The sequence below is a fragment of the Epinephelus moara genome, chromosome 19 (genome assembly GCF_006386435.1).
Source record: "Epinephelus moara isolate mb chromosome 19, YSFRI_EMoa_1.0, whole genome shotgun sequence".
NCBI classification, from domain to species: Eukaryota; Metazoa; Chordata; class Actinopteri; order Perciformes; family Serranidae; genus Epinephelus; species Epinephelus moara.
The window spans coordinates 40,445,508-40,462,920 of NC_065524.1; the positions used below are offsets into that span (position 1 = coordinate 40,445,508).

Sequence of the window (17,413 nt, forward strand, 5' to 3'; positions counted from 1 at the left end):
AGTAGGCTTTCTGCTGGTGGATTTTGGCAGAGCGCAGGGTCTTCAGCTCCTTTTAATGCGTGACAGTAGTGAAAGCTCTCTCTCCCTCTCTCTCTCTGTGTCTCTCCCCTTCTCTCTCCTCCTTCCCCTCACTCTGCAGAGTGCAGCCGAACAGAAAGTAGCCTCTTGTCTCTGCTGTCACCGCCGCGGAGCCAGGCGGATGTTGGTGAGCGCTGCAGACGCTGAAGTGCAAGATTCAGCAGGGTTGTGGAGAGTGTGAGAGTGTGGAGGAGGAGAGAGGCAGACTGTCTCCCTCCTTCAGCCGCTGGGCTTCTCTGCAGTAAACTTACACTTCATCATGGATCTCTGGAGTAAAAAAGTCTGGGGAATTATTACACAGGTCACCCTGATACTTCTCAGCTCGCACGAGGCAACACGAGGAGGTGAGTCCAGTGAGATTTTTATTTTGGGGGTCTGCATGGATCAGATGTGGGGCTGTGGATCTGCTGCTCATCACTTTACACTGTCTAAAAAAGTGTTGCAGATCATACAGGTATTCTCTCGGTCTTTGTAAAAACTTTTAGTTGTGCATGTTGTGAATTAACTCATGCAAATGAGTCCTTCTGAAAGGCATCTCAATTTAGGGAAAATCTCCTCACTGATTTTCATTTGATGCACAGATTTCTGTACACTGCTCTTCAGTAGTGCAGCAGGAGTTGGTGCAGGGAGCACGTAGGTGTGGAAAGTGAATGAGTTCCTCTCGCTCGGCATATTAAAGAGTCGCCCTTGAGCAAGGCACTCTGGCCTCACCTGCTCCAGTGGAGCTACACAGGCTGCACAACTCTGTGGCAGCAGTTTGAAGTTTGACTGCGTGGATGTGAAGCAGGGTGTCGCTGTTATGAGAGGAGCGGTTTGTAGTTGAATTGTTCTCACAGGGTCTGATGTGATGTTACAGGTCAAAATGCATTCAGGATTGTTTGTAGAGAAGAAGTAACTAGAAAGAGGAGAAAGACTGTTCACCTGTCTCTGCAAACTTTACACTAAAACTGGATCTTTTATGATATTGCCATCTTTTTTTTTTCTTCTAATCAGGGGTTTAAACCTGAAGGGCTGGAACCCAGAAATGTTTTCATGAAGTCCCCTCAGAGTGTATATTTGTAGACAATAAATGGAAGATGTGTGCAAATGCTGCTCAAAAATGACGCCAGTTGGCCAGATGGTGGCGCTATATTAAGGCCCAAAGATTCTATTTTTGAAAGGAAACTCCTTTTACACATCAGTGCAGCTCAATGTATTCTTTGGAAAATACACAAAAATCAGTAAGACAACAAAAATCTCTGCCATTCTGAATTAAAAAAACAACATCTCCTCTGAAACTGTAGGACCAATATGTATCAGATTTTCTGTGAATCATCATTGAACCAAGCTTATAAAACGTTATTAAAAGCTTATCGATATCTGGCTGGGTTTTAATGATACTGATAATAATGGCCGTTTGTCCAGTCATCACTAAACTTGCAGCATATGTTGAATTCTAACGTTGAACCATGGATGTAAAATTATTTTGAAACTGGTCAACAGGGGGCGCCACCAGTTCCAAACAAGTGCTACGGCCTCTCACTAAATTTGACCATAAATCAATGACAGTTTGTTCAAATATCACCAAACTTGGTGGATTTTTTAAAGTAAGCCCTTTGAGCATGCCCCCAAAATGTTTCTGCAATCGACCAATAGGAAGCGACAGTGTTTCCAAAGAGGAGAGTGGCCCAGCAGAGATTTGAGCGTTAATGAATGAGCACCTGTCGGATCGTCATAAAAACCTCTTGGTAATCTTTAAAGGATAACTTCGGTATTTTTCAGCCTGGGCCCTATTTCCCCATGTGTATGTGTGCGTATGATTCATAGGTACAACTCGTTTTAAAATTGGTTCAATATTGAGGGAGGCGGATGCAGCCGGGAGCCGTGAGGTAGATATGGGAGCAAATGTAACAGGTCCCACTCGTTGCAACACAGACATTCTTCCTCTGTGGGCATGGAGTCACAGCAACCACAGGAGCACCACCAGTCCTCAGAGATTCGCGTTCGTGCAGCCGCTGCTTCACCCTCGTCTGCTCGTTGGCCCTCTCTCTCTATCCTCGTCTGCTCTTCAATTTGTTGGAGCTCCTCGTCCATATACTTGGGTTCAAATAAGTACGGGCGGCCATCGTAATAAAAGGGCTCATCCTCATTCTCGAAATCGGGTAAATATGCAGCCATGATACCGATGCAGTAAAACTCTCAACTGTACTCCGGGACAACCAGCGCCACTCTGAGCAGCGCTCAGCATGGCTCCTCTGTTTTCTTCCGGCAACAAGCAAAGCTCTCACGAGATGACGTCACAGCCCAGAGGAAGTGAAGGGTCAGGGAAACGCTTAGTATGCTATTTACAGAGATAGCACTGGCGATCTGAACCGGTCAGTGCCGAAAAAAAGCACTTTTAATGTGCAAAGTTATACGGGACGCATTTGCCCCCGTTACCGTTTTAGCTCGTTTCGCGGCTGCTGGCTGCATCCGCCTCCCTCAATACTGAACCAATTTTAGAACGAGGTGTACCTATGAATCATACGCACACATACACATGGGGAAATAGGGCCCAGGTTGAAAAATACCAAAGTTATCCTTTAATACAGGTGTCCTGCACTAACAAAGGTCTTGATCCTACCCAGCTTTAAAGTTTTAAAGGTCCATGATGGCTTGAACTTGAACTCGCTTGTGGCTGTATTTCTCATTGATGTCAGGATGTTTCATAAATCTGTTTTTCATGCGTTTTTTTTCCCCTCTCCTTTGTTGGTTTAAAATCATTTCACATTCAGCTGCTTTGCATCTAAAACTCAACAGAGGGTTGGGAGAGATTTGGTACAGCGTGGACTGTAATATGCATGTGCAAAGTCTGAGTTAGTGCGTCACTGTTACAATTTTAAACAAGAGGAACTGTCCGAGAAAGCCTCGGAGGAGTCACAAGCGCACAACACAACTTATGGTCTATTTTGGCTCCTGATAACAGCCCCTGTTGATGGAAATGTCAACAGCAAATCATTTTACACAGGAGATGTTTATACGTGCTGCACACCGGCACACCAGTGACAGTCCTGCCAACACGGCCCCATGAAGTGTCAGAGGGTAAATGTTGATCTGATGCTGTATCAGAGTGAACATGCCTGAGCAAATAAGATTTATCCAACATGTGAGGGAATGAAACGCCACAGACGGATTCAGAGTGGGCGGAGCAGGGACACACAGATAAATGTTGGCTATTACCACGTCAGGTTTATACTCCCCCTGACAGACAACAGCTGCTGGAGAGACACACTGACATTATGGGCTGTGAAAGAATAAAATAAAGGAGTTACAGAGATTTCTTTTCCCTGAAGGAAAAGGTTCGGACTCTGCAGAGTGCCTATCAGAGGCCATAACCAACAGAGAAGAAGATGTCTCTCTCCAATTAATAAGTCCTGCTTCAAACTCTTTCTCGCCGTCTCACAGAGCAAACATACAGTACATCATCCACTTTATAATCTCTGACGCCCCGACATCTCTCTCCACATCGTATTTGACTTGGTGTTGGTGCTGAGCTGGAGCCACAGGCCAGGTCGAACTCCAGCTGTTTGTCAGAGTGACCACAGCTGGTAAAGCAGTGTTGAGAGGGCAGATGTTTCTGTCACGTTGACCCCGCTCAGCACTGAAGCAGCAGTGGACTTATTTAGAGGAGGCAGTGGGTGGAGGGACCAGTCTGTGTGACATGATGTCTGAGCACTCTGGCAGCTGACAAGTCCGTCATCAGCAGCCCTGTTTTCTCTGTAAGGAAACAAAAGGTCCAACAGACGCCAGCAGCACTGTGTAATCCTCTAGATAATTGTTTAGAAATCATAACTCACTCTCTTCAGATTTGTTTCGAATGGCACAGATTACCAGGCATGCTGATTGGTGGGTAGATTCAACCCGAGGATGAACTTTGATACTGATACTTCAGTGCCAGTGCAGGGAGCACTGTGCACTGTGGGTGTCATGCAATTAACATTTTTATGAATCATTATCGACTGTAACCATTCAGCTGTGTCCATGCATAGATTTCATTGGACGCAATAATTTGAAAAATGTTGGCATTAGATGTCAAAAAACATTATGATTCAATCCAATATTAATCGACCAAATCAACGTGACAGTCACTCCCAGGTGGACGACTGGCACTTGATATCATTCGTGGAAATGTGAAACCACCAAACTTGTTGATGTCTGTTGTCATTGTCAGCCCCTGGAGGTGTTTCAACCTGATGTCACTCCCAAGTCGACGAATACCGGTGCTTGGTTAGTGACTTCCTGTAGGTCTGTAGGTCTGCCCAGCTGATCCAGAGGAGTTTTGGTCTATGCCTGTTTAAAACACTTCTGGGAAACTGAAAATGAACCGAGAGGCTCCGGACTAACCGGTTCAGACTGAGAACATTCAGCGCTCAGTAAAGAGACTGTTAAGTGATTGATGCTGATCAGCAGCTGTGTTACTGTGAAACAGAAAAACTGTTAGAACTGTCTCTGTGCAGTGACCACAGACGTGGAGAGTCAGAGAGCTCAGAGGTTAATTGTCTGTGGATGGAAACGTCTGTGACCTTTGGCTGCAGCTCTGAAGAAGAAACATTAACTGCATCTCATTTACTGAATCATTTTCCTGCAGATAAATGTGGTCTACTGAACTGAAAGACACCGTTCAGGAATTCATTCTCTTATTGAATTATCAGCAGCAGCAGAATTATGTTTCATCTCTGTGAACGTGCAAAGAAGGTCACCGTTGTCATTTTTCTTTAATCAGTTTAAGAACATGAAATCTGCCTCAGTTCTTCATCACTTACTCTGAGCAGGTCTCCAATTATATGTTTGATGCTTTTATTTTTGCACAATTTAAATTAAGGCTAATTGTCTGGTGATTGTGATTACGATTTGGAGGTCAAACAATCTCAAAATTAATGAAATCGAGGGTAAACGATTTTTGGTCACGGACGCCTGGAGATGTTATTTTGTCTTTTACGGAAGCCGCGCATGCTCAATACCACCCCCCCCCCCCCCCCCCCCCCTTCTGTTCACTCCACGAGCCAGTCAAGCAGGTGAACTATGAATAATGTGAGGGGCAGGTGATCGCCGAAGATTTCACAAACAGCGCGTGGAAAATGGCAGAGGGAGAGTGAGAGAGGTTGGTCTGTGTGTGTGTGTGTGTGTGTGCATCAGGGCTGAACTCCACCATGCGCGATACAGAGAGCAGATGAGAGTTGTAAATGCGCGACCATGTAGAGACAGAAATGACATGCCATCGTGTAAACAATATAAGTCATCATGTGCGCCGCATTATCATGATTTCAATTTTGACCAAAATAATTGTGGTAACGATTTTTTCCATACTGAAGCAGCCCTAATTTCAATACACAAAATAACAGAACGTAAACAGTGCAGGGAGAGGCAGGAAACTGAGCGGGCTCATTTAAAGCCTCCACTTTACAAAAGTTTAAACTTCTCTTAGTAACTGCAGCCAGGAGAGACAGTCATTTATTATAAATACACAATATGAGCAATGTGAAAAGTTCTTTGGTGATTTGACACCTAAATATTTAGGGGTCAGAGAAGCCGTGGTTAATTTAGGAATATTCCACTGGTGGAGATGGCGACAGCAAACACACATACACACAGACACACACAAAGACACACAGACACACACAAAGACACACAGACACACACACACACACACACACACACACACACACACACACACGCACACACCACAGTATATAGTGACCACAAAACTTTTTTCAACATTTTAATAATACTTTTTGGGCATTATATCATTTTTTTTGGGAAATTTTGTGATAATTTTTCAGACATTTCAATAACCTTTTCTCTGACATTTTAGGAACATATTTTCGGAAATTTTATCAATTTATGTTTTTATGTTCAACTTATTTTTCAGTCATTTTAATAAAATTTTCTGAATTTTTCGGACATTTCATTAACATTTTTTTGGATTTTTTTTTATTATTTCCAAAATTTTATTAACATTAAAAAAAAGATTTCCTTAACATTTTTTCAGACATTTTTTAAATTTTACTAGTGATAACAATAATTGTATTAATTTATTAATGTGAGCCATGTTGAGCCTCACAGTTGGAGCAGTAACCTGTGCAGCATCACTCAGTATGTGAAGCTGTTGCATCGTACGTCGTAGCCTGTGACTCAGTCGGCACTGTCATCGTACAGTCTGCACACATCAGACTGGATGTCGTATCCAAGTTTATTAGCTCCATGTGACACAGTGTAGCTGCACTAAACCTATCAGGTTGAAATAATCTCACAGTCTGTGGGAGGATTAAGTTAAATGTGTGACATGAACAGTAAATATATGTTGATATTTTAACAGTGAGACACATGAAGTTATTTGTTTCCCTCTGAGTCAAACTTCGCTACATGAGAATACATTCAATTTGTGTTTTCAGTGTGTGTGTGTGTGTGTGTGTGTGTGTGTGTGTGTAATTCTCTGCTGATCCACCAAAGCAGCAGCTCAAGCAGCACCTGCGACTGCCTTCTGCGTGTGTAGCACAGCTCAGTAGCAGTTTTGCGGTGGGATTTATCTGAAATCAGCGAGCTCAGGAAAGAAACGACATGCTGCATAAAAACGCTCTTTAATGAAGTTTGTCGCTGAACAGAGAGCAAAGAGAAGACAGCCAGCAGGTGGAGGGAGGAGATGGATACAGTATGTGCAAACATGTGCAGAGGTCAGAGTGCAGAATCATTATCTGATGATAGCATGTGTGGACGTCTTCTTCTTCTGCAGGGTTTGAGATTAAACGTGCAGGTCTTTACTTAATTAATCCTTTTATCACACACACACACACACACACACACACACACACACACACACTGTTTGCAGCTGCTCTTCAAAGATGCACAGTTTTCAACGCACAATCGTCCCTGACAACCAGTCCGTCTGAACACATGGGCGCTGATCTGCACGATCCAGGAACAATAAGAAGAAGCTGGCGTCAGATGAGGCTCACAGGCTGCTGCGGCTGTTAGAGGGAATTCACACACGACTTTAGACACTCAGAAGGGAAACAGCAGACTCTGTGTGTCTGTGTGTCTGTGTGTCTGTGAGGTTGTGTAAGTCCGACGAGGGATTTTTATCTCTTCTCTCAGCTGATTTGGAGTCAGTGAAGTGTGTGTTCTAATCGCAGCCTAATGACAGATAATACTGCTGCACTCTAACCTGCGTGTGTGTGTGTGTGTGTGTGTGTGTGTGTGTGTGTGTGCATCCTGAGATAAGGAGCCACATGTGAACATGATGAAAGGAGTGCAAGGGAATGCTAAACAGCACCGTTTGTGTGTGTGTGTGTGTGTGTGTGTGTGTGTTGTGTTCAGATAAGGAGTGACTCACCACTCACAATCACCAGGCTCCCAGGAGAGAGGTGCTCACGTTCAAACTAATGTGTCAGTTGTTGTTGCTGTGGACAAACAGAGACGAGGACGAGGAAGTGATGTCGTGTCTCATGTCAGAGTCTGCTGGTTTGTCCCAGAGATGTCTGGAGGTGGGACGTGTTGGCTGATGGTGGAGGCTGAGGGTTAGTCAGCTCGAGACTAAATGAGAATTAGAGGTTTTGTTTACTATGTATTTGTTTCCCATCATAAACACATTGATGTACATAGATAGATAAACTTTAGAGTCTGTCCCAGTGACAGAAAATCTCCTTTGACACGGCTCAACGATACAGACGACTCACATCAGTCAGTGTGCTGTGAGAAGCTGACCCTGGACACTGAGCAGGTGGAGAAGAGGAGGTGATGAAGGTGATTCCTCTCTGCCCCCACAACACAGCTCTTTGGTCTTTGCGATGTTGAGCTCAGGTGAGTTCTCACTAAATGTTTGGACCTGGTAGTTGACTGCGTGCTGGTATTATAACAGAGCACTGGTGCCAGTCAGGTGGGCCATGTCACCCGCGTACTTTCACTGCTACAGGAGATGCTGAATTAACTTAGTGAATTAAGAACCATTTAAAAACACCTGTTGTCCGTCCGGTCAAAAAGTCTTTATCCTTGAAACCAGTGTAAGATGGACCTGGGAAGGTGGTGCAGCAGGGTGTGTGTGTGTACAGTGTTAAAAGCTGAAGAGAAGTCCATGACTAAAATCTGAGTGTTAGGGGGCGATCACACAGAAATGAGACACGGACACTTCAAAGACGCTTGAAACGCTGGAAGCACTTATTCAATGTGTGCTAGCTATTGGCGACTGACGCTCAAAAAGTTGAAAATATTGTAACTTTTCAGCGTCTACGCATGTCTAAAAACGCGCATCTAAAAAGAAGCGTCTACAAAAACGCGTGTCTAGAAAGACGTCAGAAAAACGCCCTTCTAAAAAGATGCTTGAACGCCGGTCAGACGCGCCGTAGCATAGGAAAACAATGGTTTTACTGGCGTCGCGTTTCTGGTGTTTCATCTCGGTGTGATTGCTCCCTAAGGGTGTGCAGAGTCCTGAGGCCTGCACTGAAGCAGGATTTGGAGTTAGCGAGGTACCTTCAGGGTTAACTCTAAGTTGTCAGTGCTGTGAAGCTGGTTCTCTTTTTACCGCGATGAATCACCGTGGTAACTGAGGCTGAACAGCTGACCAGCTCCGGAACAGGTTAACGTCAGCGTATCACATCACAGCCTGTCAACACCCCGACCTCTGACCAATCAGTGAAAAGAGGAGCCTGTATATTGTTATAGATCAGTGGAATCATTTCATTGTTTCCACTGGTTTTAGAACAGAGAGATCGTTTACACACTGAACACTTGATTTTATCAGGATTTTAACTCATGGAGAGTTAATGCTAGTCCACAGTGACCCCTGACAGTGCTGCTACGTTTGCTCTCTGATTCATCACTGCAGCTCAAAATAACTTGAGACACCTGTTTGATGAGAATAAGGAAAAAAAGGTGATATTTTATTGGAAAAATAATCCACACACTCTTAATTGGCTCCCGTTATGTACACACAAAACGAGGCCTCATCAGCACTTCCCACACAAAAGTTGTGATCTTTAAAAAACAGACTTGATGGGAGAAACTTTGAGCCATGCTTACGAACATTTCGGAGATGGGAAAATGTTTTTGGCACATATCATTTTTAGCCTCTGTCCCTACGAACATTTTTAGTATGGATCCTACGCACTGTTTTATAAATGAGACCACTGGTCAAGAGCATATTGAGATAAAGCCCAACAGACCGAGCAGACGACTGGGGTCTCATTTATGAAACAGTGTGTAGGATACAAAAGCCAAAAATGGCTCTTGCCAAAAGTTATTTGACATTTTCTACAATCGGGCGCCGACCTGTCGCTGATTTCACATCTCTGAAATGTTTGTAAGCACGGCTCAAAGTTTCTCCCATCTAGTCTGTTTAAATCACAGATAAAAAGTTTTTATCAGATCACTGCTCTTGCGTGGGAAGTGGTGGACACCTCTTTTGGGCCTCGTTTTGTGTGTACGCCATATTTATAAACGAGACTCCTGATCTGTGAGTGAGTGGAGAAATCAGGCTCACTCTTTTTACCTGCTGAAGTGTTAAACTTCAGTTAAACTCTGAGTCCTCGGCAGCTCTGGCAGAAGTCAGCTTTCATCTGAGGGATGAGCTTTTAATTTTGTGCCAAGCTAGATTCCCTGCGTCTCTGCTGGAGTCTGCACACAGAGAGCAGAGCTCCACACATCAGGGATTTCAGCTTCCCTCCCTCAGCAGATGATGTTTGCTGTCATTCACACATCAGCTTGTTCAGCCCCAAAACAAATCCCATCCCCGTCATCATGAAGCTTTGGTTTGGTTTAAACTTGTTGTGCGTGAGTTGAGTGTTTTTATGTCGGGCTGTCTCCTGTCAATCACTCCTCACAGGTAGATATGGAAATCTCTGCTGGATAAAAAAAACTGTCTGTAGGGTTAGGGTTAATTTTTGGGCACTTCTGACCTACCATATGTGCCATTCTCTCAGTTAACCCAGTAGATTTCCACTCATAGGCCCTCTTCACCAGACCTACCTGCCAGCCTATCACCTGCCGCTATAAATACTCCAGCTTCATAGACTCTTGTTGCCAGATTGTTCTTTGTCATTTCCATGCAACACTTTCCAGCATTTATCCCTCGGCTGCTTCCGTGTTGCCGACCTCATCTGCCTCGGATTTTCCTGCTTCCCCTGCTCCCTGGTAAACCACTCAACCTTCTGTCCTCGATCAAGAGCTCTGCGTTCACTTTCCTGTTCGCCTGTTCCACCTGGCCGTGTGGACAGACTACCAGTCAGCTTGACGCTGTGAGTCACCCTGTTCAGCTGCCTATGGTTCCCTTCCACCTCGCTGCGTGGCTCTACATTCTGTCTTTGTGTGTGCACCGCAGAATCCATTCATCACTGCTGGTTCCTCGACTCCTCGCCAGTTCTGGCCAACCTACAGCCAGCTTCTCACAGTGGTGTTGGTGTTCTTTGTGTGTTCTCCTGGTATCGAACCCTCTGCTTGTCTAACGTCCTGTCTGCTTCCTTCGGTGCCGCTGCACACTTTTGAACTGTTCGCCGTTGGATGCCAGTGACTCATCAGCTCTCTGCTCTGGTGTGCTACATCAAAAGTATTGGACTGAACCTGTGTGTTGGAAGGCCGCCAAACTGACCTTCACTGTTGTTTACCTGCCTGCTCATTCTGTGATTGACAAGCAGTATATTAAAGTTCAACATAAACTGTCCTGTGTGTCTTCAGCGCTGCTACTGGGCTCAAACCACCCTGTTACATAAATAAAGAAAAATCTGAGGTCAAGGTTTTTGGAGGCAAAGACTAATGATTAAAGTCAGCGCTCAGCTTCACTTGGAAATAATAAAAACCGTAGACCAAGACAGAAATCTTGGTGTAGTCATGGACTTAGACCTGAACTTCAAGAGCCACATTAAAACAATTACAGAGTCAGTCTACTGTCACCTTAAGAACATATCAAGGATTAAAGGACTGATGTCTCAGCAAGAAAACTGGGAAAACGTGTCCTTGCATTTATCTTCAGGGGATGCAACTACTGTAACTACAACTTTACACGTCCCCCTGAAAAATCCACCAGACAGCTGTCGTGGATTCAGAACGCTGCTGCTTGAGTCCTCACTAAGACCAAGAAAGTTCTGAGGGCTTTACACTGACTTCCTGTCTGTCACAGAATCAACTTCAAAATACTACTATTGGTTTACAAAGCACTGAATGGTTTCTGACCCTCCGACAGTATGAACCATCCAGACCTCTCAGGTCTTCTGGGACAGGTATGCTTTGTGTCCCCGGAGTCAAGACTAAACATAAAAAACAGCATTCCTACTAATCTGTTCACATGGCTGATGAAACTGAATATTCCACTAATATTCCTGTCTGCATTAAGTGGTGCATACTCTGATTTAAAAACATCTTGTTCATCATGTTGAAATTTAGATAGTGGAACAGCTGAGTCGCTCAAAATAGGATTTTTTTCAGAGTTTTCCACTGATGGTTGATGTGTACGATGTAGCAAACGCAGCCTCCCTCTGTCATTCCTCCAACCCTCTTGAAAAGGTCGGCATCACGATATTTGCACACACCCCAAATCCTGTTGATTTCCAAGTCCTTCATAGTGTAGCATGTAGGGTGGGTGGGAGTGATGGTGGATGGGCCCAACAACCACTGACTTTCACCGTCCGGTGTTCCAAACCTATTCTTTTTTTCCTAAACCCAACCACGTGTGTGTGTTGTTGAAGTAAAAAAACAAAACAACAACAAAAACAACAAAAAAAAAAACATGAATTCACAGTGTTGTACCAACGTAGTGCTTTTATTTTGAAAGAGACTGTATGCAAACTGTACATTTCCTGTGAAAACAGAAGTGTATTTTGAAAACAGACAATGCATGTAACAGGCTGAAGTTGACACGGCGTCCCAGAACGTCAACAACCAACACACCCAGGGTACCTTGGACGTCATATGTGGACGTGGAAAGTCCATGACCAAACGTGGACATGTGATGAGGTCACAGTGAGGATGAGTTGACTTTTAACGTGGTTTATAAAGACGTAACTTTGTTTCCAGGTTTGTGTCCCCCAAAAACAGGTATTTTAGGCCAAAACATGATCTAACCAAGTGATTTTTGTGCCGACACATTAACCATAGCATTGTGCGAAGTAAAGTTTGAACATACTTCCTGAAACAAAAAAAACAAAACAAAAAAATTAACGTATCTGTGGTTTGCCATCAAACTGTCAGCCAGTTGGTGTGTGTACAACGCACTGGGCTGATCGTAAACACACCAAAGGCTGTGTGTCTCAAACTGCGATTAAAAACCCAACAGAGAAGAAAATCACAAATGCGCCACGTGTACATGTCCAGAGACTGCACCTAAAACCTGAATAATATCAGCACATTAAACACGTTCTCATCCAAAGTCATCACATATCACCGCTGTGTCCGTGACTGTTAAGTCTACATATTACGTGCTAGGTATCCTCTGCTGTTGGCATTCTGGAAAGCTGCAACTAACGCTGAGATGTCAACAAACGCATGTGGTTAGGTGTGGAAAAAAAACATCACGGTCTGGCTCTGCATTCATACAGGAAGTGAAAGTGAAAGTCCACACCCCCCACCCCCCCACCCCGCCTTATAGGGACATTCCAGCTCCGCATATTACATCGTCATGGTCGGTGTCTCAAACAGATGCTATCCAGCGGTGTATCATACTGTCGCTACAGGTGCCGTCTGGCCGTATTAAGAACTGTTGCTGCCCGTCTGCGTGTCAAACTGCTGCAACAGGTGCTGTCGACTGACAGGCGGTGGATCATAGCACCGCAAAAGGTGACTTTTGGCACCTGACGCTGAAATCACTGACAAAGCAGCAATATCCGATGGCTTCAGAATGAGAACAGGCTGACATATTGCACATCTTTATTTTAAAATGCTACAGAATAAGTCCTAATTCAGAATATCCAAACAGACTGTGATGTTTACAGGACCTGTATCAAATTAAGATTATTGATATATTTTAAATAATAAAAGATTGTAGTGTGCATGTGATGATTCAGGGTAATGTTTGTTGATGTATAACCTCAGTTAATGTTCCCTGTTCTTCCACCTCAGACTCAGATTTATTTACTTTAATAAATATTCTGTGCTGGAGGGAAAATGTCTCCATGCTGCCCATGTCAACCAAAACATCAGCGTTTAATATTTTTCAATGAGCTGGACGTCTTAAGAGGAACATAAAATCTGATCAGTGTGACTGTGTTGTGCATTCCTCTGTAAAACGCTGCCGTCCTTTATGATTCATGAGACTCTGACGTTTGTGACAGCTGAGATGAGTGAGGTGAGAGGAGGCTGAGGAGAAGCCTCGTCTCGTATTTCCTCTTTAGTGTCATTTATGAAAATGTGTGTTCAGAGCAGGAGAGCCATGAATGCACTCTGAGGCAGCATTACGGCAGCAGCGGCCGTCGGGAGAAACGTGTAGCGTCAGTCAGGAGTGTAGATTTATTAACCCAGGGGCGAGTAGTTAAGTGATAAAACCGAGGCCTTCAGTCGATCCATCTGCGTTTGTGACCCACTGATATTTGCTGAAGGCCGGAGCTCCCGCTCCCTAAACACACACTCATTCATCACACGGCCCTGCCATCACCTCAGATGACTCGCGGTTTCGTCCAAGAGGCTGTCAGACTCTGCTAAGGTCACGATGCCCTGTCACTCTGCATCACAACAGGATCAGATGAGTTAAAGCAACGCTGGCTGCAGGTGCAGTGATGAGCAGAGTAACAGCAGCTTTAAAGATTCAAACTGTCTGCGTGGACGAATCTTCTCTGCTGAAGGTTTCTTGAGTGAGGCATGAAAATACCTCCAAGCTACAGAATATTCATCTGACATGAGACCAACCTCTGACCCCCCACTGAAGGACTGGACTGGAAAGATTAGTATTAAAGTGACATTAAAATAATTAAAGTTAGATAAATCATTATTACTGTAAATTCACCGACTGGCCTCTGTTGGAAGAAGACGACAGTGATGAAGAGAAGAAGATGATGCCAACGATAGGAAGAAGAACTTTGGGCCTCATTCACAGATGTCTTCCTCAGTTTCCTTCAAGGTCCCAAGAAAACTCTCCATCAGATTCACAATGGGTTCTTAAACTCGTCTGTGTTCTTATCATGATGAATCCTTCGTCTGAATAAATAATGGACGTAGCTACCATGATGTCACCCACTGGTTTGTGGACTCCCGTTTTGAAGCCTCAAGTTTGGCATTTCAGCCATTACCATCTTGGTTTTTGGAGCCATATTTGGAGCCATATTTGGGTGAGAGGGCGGAGCTGTGAAGGAACAAGGGGTGGGTCTGACTCACAGACTGCAGCCTCGCTGACGGCCTGTCACTCAAACCAGCCCCGCCCCTAAACATGCGTAACTTTTGTGGCGGTGAAAAGGACTAGAAATACTTGACCCTTAATAAGGGCACGTTAGAAGCAAAACATGTTTACAAAAATTGAGCAACCCTGAATGGTCTCACTCTGGGGAGCAGTCTTCGAACAGAATGACCTGGAAAACACTGTGATGGTGAAACACTGTGATAGTGAAACATTGTGACGGTGAAACATTGTGACGGTGAAACACTGTGATGGTGAAACATTGTGACGGTGAAACATTGCGATGGTGAAACACTGTGATGGTGAAACACTGTGATGGTGAAACATTGTGATGGTGAAACACTGTGATGGTGAAACACTGTGATGGTGAAACACTGTGATGGTGAAACACATGTTTTTAGCAGGAACAAGTTGTGGCAATAAGCACAAGTTCTGGAAATGGCAGGAACACACCCACACACATACACACACACACACATGGAAAGTTAGGTATGATGTTTATCTGAGGAGGAGTATGAGAATGTTCGGTGAACTGTCTCATTGTTGCCGTCTGTGAAGTTGTATGTTGAGTGTTCAGTAAAGTTCCCGCAAAGGCTGCGACATTGATCCCGTGTCACAAAGACTCCTTCAACACTTTGCCCCCATAAAATACGGGTGAGTTATGGATGTAATTTAGGGACATTTTGCAGGGCAGGTGCTTAAATGGAAAAAAGGGCACCTCCTCCACATTTGTTTTTGTTTTTTCATGCACCACGAAGTGCTGTGGAGCAAAGTGCACCCCACAGGGAGGTGTCCTTCTGCCAGCACCAGAGAATTTCTTTCTCTTCTCAGTTTGCTCTCCTGATCTCCTCATTCTCTTGTCCTCTTTTCTTTTAGAAATAGTCACGTGCTAATTCTTATAATCATCTTCTCAATTAGCTTTAAATATTCTTAAAGAATCCCAGAGAAGGTGCAGCCCTGCGCTCCTCCTCTCCTCCGCTGCCTTCTTTACGCAGCGCAGCCACAATCTGCATGTCAGTTTTGTTTGACTGAATCATCAGAGATGCGATGTGGAAATTTTGTCTCCAATTGAGTTTTGGTTTTCAAAGATGTTTGGAAGTGGGAAAGCAATCCGGTGTCTGTGTCCGCTCACACTAGGCAGCTGGTGAAGATTTTACACCAGACTAGCTCACTTACTGTTAATGGTGGGTTAGTGCCTAAGTTAGACTGGTTGTATTGAGATGTTTTGATACTGGTTTAAACAACACACTTTAAGAATTGATGCCATGGGCCAAATTTGAAAACTAAAATGTAAGTTTTTAAAGGAAATAGAAAAAATGTGTTGCAAAAAGAGCACCATGTCGAGACAGAGGGCAAAGGGCAGTTGCTCGAGCACCACCTGTGATCTATCTGTGCACCTGCCTGTAATCATCATTTGAAACAATCATACTGATTTTAAATGTTTCCTTCTCCATGACACCTGGCCATTGTTCGAGTAGCTCTTTGGTTGTTTTCATAGAACACTTTTTTAATGGTGAAATTAATATGCATTGGGTTGGAAGTTTGGGCCGACTACCAAACTTAAGTGTCTGTATTTGATGACCATCTTTCTCCACAGTTACATACAGTGTCTTAAGTTTATATGTTAAATTTTAACCCAAACTTAAAAGAAACCAATTTAATTCAGGTATCTGTAAACAAATGAATAACATGCTGAGATTATGTTTTATATTTCTGTAAAGAGACCCCCTGTAAAGCTTTGGCGAGCAGTAGTTGGGGTCGGGACCCTCAGATTGGGAACAATGCTGTAGAATAACAGACAACTTATTTATTATTCTATAGTTGCCAGAATCGACTTCAGGGGCGTGTGGAGGAGTCGTGGACATAATTTAACAAACATCTCCATCCTGGAGCTGTCTCCTTTAGACTGCAGATCACCATCTGTTCCCTCTGACGCTGCAGCCTGCCACCAGGGATAATTAGATCTGAGGCAGTGTCTCGGTGAATGCGAGTAAATGTTGTTGGTATTAGAGACTGTGGCTGACATTGAACACCGCAGGACAGAGCCGAGCTCCGAGCCAACGCTTTAAGATGCATCTGACGAGCAATTTAATGACTCAGTTAATGAGATGGAAGAGCACACCTGCAGCTCCTTCAGTGTCTCTCAAACATTCTCCCTCATCACCTCATTTATGGTTCTTCAGGTCAGGGTCAGTTACAGAACAGCGGCTCTGCAACCGAAAGGTCAAGAGTTGAGAAAAGTGCTGTGGCTCCTGCAGACCAATGATATTGGTGCATTTTGTTACATTTATCTCAAGTTTTGTTGTGATTCTCATCCTTCACTGTATCATGAAAACAGCACAGGTTTGTTGGTGACCATCAGAAAATCTATGAAAGCATAAATGACTGAGATGATTCAGAGGTTTCCCTCCCATACTGCAATGCAGAGTGACATGTCTGTATCCAAATGATTTTTCACATTGTGCAGGTCAGGAAACCGTGAAGATGATAAAGTCAGTTTCACAGTTTGATCATTGATGGGGGCTTTAGTAGAACCTCAGTTACTTCCCTTTTCAACAGGCATGGGCTGCTGTGGTTTGCTTTGGTTTGGTTTGCTTTGGTTTGGTTTGGTTTGCTTTGGTTTGGTTTGGTTTGGACTGACAGCCCAGCGCGGCAGATATTTGCATTTTCTTTACAGCGGGGGAACCTGCTTGAAGGTGTGTCTCTAACTGATGACGGCTGAGTTGAGTGATGTCATTAAAAGCAGCACCCCTGTTATTTTTGCTGCATATGTTTTTCCACAGCAGGGCAGGTAGAATCAGTTTACGTGTTGTAGGTGAGCTCTTCATCATCTCACTGTGCCTGTTTCTGCTTTTACTCCTCCTCCCTGCCGTATCAGTCAAGTGATTGTGAATCAGTTTCAGCTGCTTTGGTGCAAATCAAAGTGACAACAGGTGCAATGGAGAGGCAAAAGCAAGACAACCCCCAAAAAGGGAATGGTTTTACATGTGGTGTCCACAGACAGTTGCTCTC

General features: G+C 44.1%; 1 protein-coding gene across 1 annotated transcript in view; it reads left to right on the top strand.

The window, feature by feature from the left end:
• Window positions 1–337: 337 nt before the first annotated feature.
• The window catches only part of LOC126407010 (contactin-associated protein-like 4), a 104,323-nt gene continuing 87,247 nt past the window's right edge, over window positions 338–17,413 (top strand). The window contains exon 1 of the mRNA XM_050071653.1: window positions 338–422. Within this exon, the coding sequence (XP_049927610.1) occupies window positions 338–422 (85 nt within the window). The remainder of the gene's footprint in view (window positions 423–17,413) is intronic.